The 8,869-nt window shown below is 40.2% G+C and overlaps 1 protein-coding gene across 1 annotated transcript; it reads left to right on the top strand.

Moving 5' to 3' along the window:
* Nucleotides 1–697: 697 nt before the first annotated feature.
* On the top strand, nucleotides 698–6,793 carry faima (Fas apoptotic inhibitory molecule a). Its single transcript, XM_074658143.1, has 4 exons — nucleotides 698–1,474; nucleotides 1,604–1,832; nucleotides 3,091–3,140; nucleotides 4,028–6,793. The coding sequence occupies exons 1-4, from the start codon at nucleotides 1,358–1,360 to the stop codon at nucleotides 4,175–4,177; spliced, it is 546 nt and encodes a 181-aa protein (XP_074514244.1). The 5' UTR covers nucleotides 698–1,357; the 3' UTR covers nucleotides 4,178–6,793.
* The last annotated feature ends 2,076 nt before the right edge of the window (nucleotides 6,794–8,869 follow it).

The raw sequence follows: 8,869 nt of genomic DNA, 5'->3' as shown, positions 1-8,869 counted from the left end.
CAGCTAAACAGTACTCTACAAGATGATTCTGAAAACATCTGAGGAGAGAAATAGGCATTACAGTAACATGATATTGATTCATATTTGATCAGCGCTGCCTAGTTTGACCGTTTGGTTGGAGTTTGTGAGTGATTGACAGCCGCCTCTCATAGACGGCAGCTGGACAGCAGACCTCAGATCAGCTCTTACTGCTTGTTTTCCTCCGGTCTGTGAAATCTAGCAGATGCCGTTAGGAGCACCGGAGCAGAGTTTTATACACACACAAAAAATAAGTTTTTTTAATCATATTTGCTCCAATCTCGCCTACTTCAGCTTTAAGTGAGTGTTTTGTTAGAAACCACAGACGAGAACACTCAACACCAAAAGTAGACTCTTTTATTTCAAACACTGTTATTTTGAAAGGGCAACCCTGCCACCGGAAGTTGTAATGCAACAAACTGCGACAGCTTCACATGTTCTCCACAGCCATGTTTCTGTGACCAGTAAAGTCATGTTCATGTTTTAACGCTATGCGCTGTAGTTACTGTACTGAGGTAGTCATATTATAGTATACAGCTGGAGATACACTTCAACCTGCACTGACAAGTAGCATTAGGTTCACCGTCTTTGTTATTAACTGACTAACATCAGCCCAGTTTGTCTGCTGGCACGGTAAACAACAGCGTTGACCGTCAGCCATGCATCTGATCATCTGATCCATGCATCTGATCCATGCACATTCAGTAGTGTAGCTGTGTTATTGGTCGTCTACAGTAGTAGTGTAGCTGTGTTATTGGTCATCTACAGCAGTAATGTAGCTGTGTTATTGGTCGTCTCCAGTAGTAATGTAGCTGTGTTATTGGTCGTCTCCAGTAGTAATGTAGCTGTGTTATTGGTCGTCTCCAGTAGTAGTGTAACTGTGTTATTGGTCATCTCCGGTAGTAGTGTAGCTGTGCTATTGGTCGTCTCCAGTAGTAGTGTAGCTGTGTTATTGGTCGTCTCCAGTAGTAGTGTAGCTGTGTTATTGGTCGTCTCCAGTAGTAGTGTAGCTGTGTTATTGGTCGTCTGCAGCTTGAGTGTAGCTGTGTCATTGGTTGCAGTAGTGTAACTGTGTTATTGGTTGTCTCCAGTAGTAGTGTAGCTGTGTTATTGGTCGTCTCCAGCAGTAGTGTAACTGTGTTATTGGTCCTCTCCAGTAGTAGTGTCACTGTGTTATTGGTCCTCTCCAGTAGCAGTGTAACTGTGTTATTGGTCATCTCCAGCAGTAGTGTAACTGTGTTATTGGTTCTCTCCAGTAGTAGTGTCACTGTGTTATTGGTCCTCTCCAGTAGTAGTGTAACTGTGTTATTGGTTGTCTCCAGCAGGTTCTGAAGACGGGATGATGTCCAATGATCTGGCTGGTGTGTGGGAGGTGGCACTGAGTGATGGAGTCCACAGGATCGAGTTTGAACATGGCACGACCACCGGAAAGAGGGTCATCTACGTTGATGGAAAGGTATGGATCTTTAGTGCTGCGAGCCAGGAGAGAGACTGCTTCTCATTATAAAACCTGACCCCTTTTATTAATGACAGCTTCTCATTACAAGGTCAGCTGTTGATTTCTGATTGATCCATCACACTGCAGGAGATCCTGAGACGGGACTGGATGTTCAAACTTGTAGGGAAGGAGACATTCAACGTGGGCAAATCAGACACCAAAGCAACCATCAACGTCGATGCAGTCAGTGGGTTCGCCTACGAGTACACGTTGGAGATCAACGGGAAGAGCCTGAAGAAGTACATGGAGAACAGGTCAAAGGTCACCAGCACGTGGGTTCTCAACTTGGACGGCACTGACTGCAGGGTGGTCCTGGGTGAGCCTCTCTGTGTCTGTCCATCAATCATCATCTATTCATTGGTTATTATGATGTGGTGTGAACCCTCTTTGGAGTTCCATTAGTGTCTGGGTTTATTTGTTTGTTGGCATCATCAACCAGGATAGATGTTGGATTGATATTTTGCATAGTGTGATTTCTGCCCCTTCAAAACTACCCACTGATATTATGTCGGAGCAGAGGTTAAGCTCTTTAACAGCTTTAAGCCCCACGCCATCTTCAGCCACCTCTGTCATCGAGTTAATCCTTCTTATAATTATACTGCTTACAGCTGATCAGGCGGCATGCTACCTGAAGCGTGTGCAACACATACTGTAAGAAGGGATGCACCCTTCTGACTTATTCAGTCCCGATAACGTTAGTAATACCTGGGCTTTGGGTATCGGCCGATAGAGTGCTGTACATTATGGTGCAGTAAATATCTATATATCTCAACAATAAAGGAATGTAAATAATTCACTGGAGTGGTGAAAATATGTAGGCGATACAGTATCACAAATAAATGGTTGTGGCATCATGGTCAATGAGTTCAGTTGTTGTTGATAACAACATAACGATCATAACCAGCTTCATGATGCCGTTGCGTGGTGTTAAGGGAGTCCATTAGTCTTTCTTGTCCCATAGAAAAGTTAGATCGGACATTTTTATGTAGATCAAACTCTCTCTCTAGACTTCTGCTCCTCCTCATTGCTCTGTTTTCCGGTTTCAGAAAATCTAGCCCATGACGGGAGACTTTGACCAATCACAGGTCATTTCAGAGAGAGAGAGAGCGTTCCTATTGGCTGTGCTCCGGCTGGTGGGCGGTGCTTTGGTGTTTCCTCAACTGATCTACACTACAAGATGTTTCTGAAAACATTTTACGTGAGAAATAGGCATTGCAGTAACAGAATATTGATTCATATTTGACCGTTTGATCAGAGTTTGTGAGTGATTGACAGCTGCTCAGAGACGGCAAGACTCCAGATCAGCTCTGATTGGTTGTTTTCCTCCGGTCTGTGAAATCTTGTGGATGCCGTTAGGAGCACCGGAGGACACAGAGACACATGGTTTTTTTTCCGATTACCTGTCTCATGCACTACTGTCAGGATATAGTGACCATTTTATAAAAATAACTTTTTGTAATCATATTTGCTTTATTTCTACCCACTGCTGCTTTAACTGTTTGGTCACATCACTTACTTTTATTGTCCAGCAGCAGCATGTTTCATTGATTCAGTGTCTGTTTACTTTCTTTCAGAGAAAGACACGATGGATGTTTGGTGTAATGGACAAAACATTGAGACTGCAGTAAGTGACAGTAACTGATACTGATTTGTGATACAACAAAGGATACACCACTTAATTTAAGAAGTCATATGTTAATACTAAATCAACAAGTTGTGAATACACGTCTCCTAAAGTCAGAAACCACAGCACTATAAACTCTACAATGTATGTGGGTAAAAAGCCTCAAACAGCCTGTAGTTAAGGCTTTCACTTGATTACAATATTTAATCGCGATTAATCACGATTGTCTCATTTTTTATCTGTTCAAAATGTACCTTAAAGGGAGATTTGTCAAGTATTTAATCCTCTTATCAACATGGGAGTGGACAGATATGCTGCTTTATGCAAATATATGTATATATTTATTATTGTAAATCAATGAACAACACAAAACAATGACAGATATTGTCCAGAAACCCTCACAGGTACTGCATTTAGCATAAAACAATATGCTCAAATCATAACATGGCAAACTGCAGCCCAACAGGCAACAACAGCTGTCAGTGTGTCAGTGTGTTGACTTGACTATGACTTACCTCAAACTGCATGTGATTATCATAAAGTGGGCATGTCTGTAAAGGGGAGACTCGTGGGTACCCATAGAACCCATTAACCTCCTTCATAACAACTAGTATGACATGGTTGGTACCGATGGATTCCTGAGGTTTTCTAGTTTCATATGATGCCAGTATCTAGCTTTAAAAGTGAGCCCGCTACAACCTAAAAATGTCAAGTTGCATTAATGCGTTAAAGAAATTAGTGGCGTTAAAACAAATTTGCGTTAACGTGTTATTATCACGTTAACTTTGACAGCCCTAGTCTGCATATGAGAGCAGCTTCAGAGCCGACAATACGGAACTGAACGACCACTTTCTCAGTCCACTGTTATGTCTGATTCGCACCTGCAGGGGGAGTTTGTGGACGACGGCACGGAAACCCATTTCACACTCGGAGACCACAATTGCTGCGTGAAGGCCGTGAGCAGCGGGAAGAGGCGAGACGGGATCATTCACACGCTGCTTGTGGACGGCACAGAGATAGCCGAATGCACAGAGTGACTGTGTGTGTTTACATTTGTATGAAAGCAGATGTGTGACTTGGTAGACCTGTAGAGTAGGAGAATGTCATTTAAAACTGTCGGAGTCGGGGACCAACTGACGGAAATACGAGCTCCTATGTTTTGATGGCCGTGCTCCGGAGAGTATATTAGCCATATAATGGTACTGTAAGGGTTATTATTAATATAGTAAGAGTTGGAGACAGGACCTGCAGTCTGGGCAGTTTTAGGAGAGAGGGTGCAGCCATACATTTCAGCCACTGAAAACCTTTTTGGAGTTGTAAACTGGTACTTTATATTGATATAAATAGATCAATTTCAGTAATATCAGCATTAGAGGCCAGATGTGCCATATTTATGTAACTCGGCTCGGTTTGTCCTGTGGTTGTTAACATGAGCAGCTGGTGTTCTCTTAGAGATGCACCTGTTGTCATTCTGGAGAAAACAACCAGTAAACCCCAGACTCAACCTGCTCCCCATGCTCGTCTTCTAGTACCTTTCAATGTTGCGCAGAAGGAGGATTAAATACCAGGATACAAGATTATTCCTTGAATGTAGCATTATTCCAGTGTGCACTGCTCAGGAGTGAGAAATGGTCCTTTGTATGATTGGTTCATCCAGTTGTTATTACATTAATATGTAATTAGCTTTTAGCAGACTGCTGTAGATGTGTCAACGATCAATTTACAATTTAAAGGGGAACACCACCTAAATGAAGAATTCCAATATGTTATTTCAATGGTCGAGGAAAGTTCCATCAATATGTGTGAACATGAGCTCCTCTCTCTCAAAGCCAGAAACCAGAGATGTAAGTCTCAAACTAGTGATGTCATAGGGGATAAAGTCTGAAGCTGTTCCGTAGACGATGAACGGGAGACTGATTTAATGGACCCACAGAATGTTCGGTTTCTTTTTTATACCCAAATGAGCTTTATTCTGTCGTAGTGTTCTCAGTTGTGAAACACAAAGTGTTCCCATATACTCAGAACATTCCCCTATAGGTGCTCTCTGTGTCATCTATTGAGAGGCGAAGTCCCTCCCGTTCTGTTGGACCACCATGGGACTTTATTTTGGAAAAAATATCTACGGTAGTCAACGGTGATAGACAAATCATTTTTTGCGCCCGTTTGAATTGTGCCATGAATCACACAGATGATGTTTGTCAATTTAAAAGATAATTTTGCAAGTCAAGAAAGTCTCAGTTTGTCGTAGTATCATTTAGTTTGGTGTGAAGCCGCTCAGTGAACTACAGTCACCAACACTAGCTAGCTAGCTAACTTAGCTATGTTCCACATGCACAAATGTAACGTTATCTGACCTGATGTGTTTTATCCAGCGACTCCTGCTCTTTTTATCAGCCGGGAAAAGAAGAACGAGCGAGACCTGTTGATGGTGAGTTCATCCTAGTAGGAAACACACAGACATCGTAGCTTCAGAGAGAGAGAGACGTCACTTACTCGACTTTTGGGTGTATAACAGTTAGTCTTTCACAGTCTGATACTTCAACAGTTACAACAAACTGAGACTTTCTTGACTTGCAAAATGATGTTTTAAATCGACAAATATCTCATGTGTGATTCATGGCGCAATTCAAACAGGATCAGGAATCACGTCTCTCGTCGTTGACTACCGGTCATATTTTGTCTGAAATAAGGTCCCATGGTGGTCCACTGGAAGAGGCGGGACTTTGCCTCTCTATAACATCTCTCCCAATGGAGCAGCTCCACACTTTATACACTATGACATCACACATTTGAGATTTAGCACTCTAGTTTTGGGATTTGGGAGAGAGTTGTTCATGTTTACTGATATTATTTGGACTGTCTCAGACCACAGGAATAACATGTATGGAGTTTGAAAATGGGCGTAGTCCCCCTTTAACAGCTGTAACAGTTTCATAGACAATCATTCAGAAGTGACATTATTGCCAGTAATAAATCATATACAGTACACAGCTGTAGTAAATCACTCTGTGATATCCAAACACACTCCCTGTTGTCCTCAGAGAGGTCTCTGGAATTCTGTTGTGCCGTCAAATTATTGGTCTCTTTTGTATGTAAAGGCCAGATGTTGTGGTTACACCGAATTTAAGCTAAATATTTTTTTATAAAGTCATGGTCACAAATTACAAATTGAATGTTTTTCCAATGTATCTCTAATGCTTGTTTACATTCTGAAAAGAGAGGTATTTACTATTTATGGAGCACTGGTAAAATACAGTGGAAACAATTTACATCAACAAGTTCTACCTGCAGAAACAAGACTTGACTCAAGGTCCACCAAGGTCTCCATGACAACTGTGTGAAAGTCATCTACTGATGGCTGAGATGCAGCTGAAAGCTCCAGTAAAGGCTACTAAATGGACCTTGAGTTAATATATTTTTTTTGTCAAATTATTTTCAAGGTCAAGGATGACCTTTAATGCTCAATAGACTGTGATTTCTAACAGTTGTGATATTGTATCATTAATATGAGAGACTTCCCTTTATGTCTTTCATATGTCCTGTATAAAAGCTTTATATTAATAGATGCATTTCATTTTGTTTACCGTTACACGTGTACATGTTTGTAAAATGTAAATTGTATTTAATTTCATTAAATCCATGTTGCTGATGAGGTTTTGTTGTTGAGCTTCGTGAAAGGACCTTCTAATATAAATGATGAGTAAACAAGGCTGCACAAGTATTAGAAGCCACGGCCTGTGTTTCCATATTCTTAGAGCTCGGACTTAAAGTTAGGTGTCCAAAGAAACGGTTGGAAAAAAGAATACAATGAATCAAACTTTTTTTTTTTTAACATAGTTTAATTTTGACTTCAGCATCAGACACTCTTATTAACCAGCTCCCCCATGTGCTCCATCCCAGTTACATTACTATACAATCACGTTTGTAGCCAAAGCTTTTCATCTGTTATATGAAAGGTTATATTAGTCTTCATCTACACACAAAAATAAATCAGCTTTATGTCTGTTGGTATCATGTGGTGCTTTAAACCAGTGTTTCTCAAACTGTTTTTCTGGGGACCCACTTTATGAAAAGGACAAACCATTGTTACCCAATCTACGATAGGCCTGATCTATAAATCCTGAGAGCCAATTTGTGTGTAAAAATGAACGTTCGTAACCATTTTTACTGCCATTTTCAAATCACCTTATATTATCTTGAACAGGTAAACCAGCCATGTTAAAGACATAACTTTGTTTTATGCATGTGTTACTGAAAACATAAAACAAATGTCAAATGCATTCAGATAAATGCATTTAGGCGGCGTTAACAGGCTATCTCACTCTTTTCATTTCCTCTCATCGGTTAAACAATATACATTTATGCAGAGTTAATAGGCTCTTTCCTCTCATCAGTAAATAAACAGAATGTACACTAACCTTTCATATTAGATTTATGGCTGTCAATCAATTCAAATACTTAATTGGGATTAATCGCATGATTGTCCATAGTTAATAACAATTAATCACACATTTTTTATCTGTTCAAAATGTACCTTAAAGGGAGATCGGTCAAGTATTTAATTCCCTTTATCAACATGGGAGTGGACAAATATGCTGCTTTATGCAAATTAATGTATATATTTATTATTGCAAATCAACTAGCAAATTAAAACAATGACAGAAACCAGAAACCCTCACAGGTACTGCATTTAGCATTAAACATATGCTCAAATCATAACATGGCAAACTGCAGCCCAACAGGCAACAACAGCTGTCAGTGTGTCAGTGTGCTGACTTGACTATGACTTGCCCCAAACTGCATGTGATTATCATAAAGTGGGCGTGTCTGTAAAGGGGAGACTCGTGGGTACCCATAGAACCCATTTACATTCACTGATCTGGAGGTCAGAGGTCAAGGGACCCCTTTGAAAATGGCCATGACAGTTTTTCCTCGTCAAAATTTAGGGTAAGTTTGGAGCGTTATTTAACCTCCTTCCCAACTGGATTCCTTATGTTTTCTAGTTTAATATGATGCCAGTATCCTCTCATCCTCTCTAGCTTTAAAACTGATCCCGTTACAACCTAAAAATCACAATTTGCATTAATGCGTTAAAGAAATTAGTAGCGTTAAAACAAATTTACGTTAACGCGTTATTACTGCGTTCACTTTGACAGCCTTAATTACATACAATGTTATAAGTAGGCTACAATTATCAGAACAATCATGCCAACATCCAGGCTCCCCTGGATGTTGGCATTGGGAATCTTAAAAGACTGGAAGAAATTGTGTAAACTTCTTTGGCGACCCTAATAAAATCTCCTGCGACCCACCTCCGGGTCCCGACCCAGTCTTTGGTAATGACTGCTCTAAACAAATGACTCACTCAGTGTTAAAAGTATGATGTTGTTGCTTTAAGTGCATTTTTAAAGCGGAATCTTTGATTTACATACAAATGATTGTGCTGCTATGTGTAATAGATGCTTATCACCCAAAAGAAACAAACTTATAATGAAAAAACATAAGCAACTCAAAACTAATACATGTCTTTCTCAAGCTGATTATAAGCTGGTACTGTGGTAATAGTCTCTATTATATGATTTCAAGGAGTAATGCAAACAGCCATTTCTTTCTAATAGCAAAGACATTAATCAAGAATGCACTTCAGCTTGTTTTAGAATAATCTACCTTCCTGTTGTCCAGTTTCCTCTAGTCCTGATAACATTCTTAGGTTTGTATTTGTTCTGTTC

The sequence above is a fragment of the Sebastes fasciatus genome, chromosome 14, assembly GCF_043250625.1.
Source record: "Sebastes fasciatus isolate fSebFas1 chromosome 14, fSebFas1.pri, whole genome shotgun sequence".
NCBI lineage: Eukaryota > Metazoa > Chordata > Actinopteri > Perciformes > Sebastidae > Sebastes > Sebastes fasciatus.
The sequence above is the reverse complement of the archived record's forward strand: the minus strand, read 5'-3'. Positions and strand labels throughout refer to the sequence as shown.

What these genes read in the sequence shown, in the direction of transcription:
- faima (XM_074658143.1), top strand. Translation starts at nt 1,358, where the DNA reads ATGATGTCCAATGATCTGGCTGGTGTGTGGGAGGTGGCACTGAGTGAT. An exon ending in TCATCTACGTTGATGGAAAG is followed by an intron (nt 1,475 to 1,603) that starts GTATGGATCTTT and finishes ATCACACTGCAG; the next exon opens with GAGATCCTGAGACGGGACTG. An exon ending in GACAAAACATTGAGACTGCA is followed by an intron (nt 3,141 to 4,027) that starts GTAAGTGACAGT and finishes TCGCACCTGCAG; the next exon opens with GGGGAGTTTGTGGACGACGG.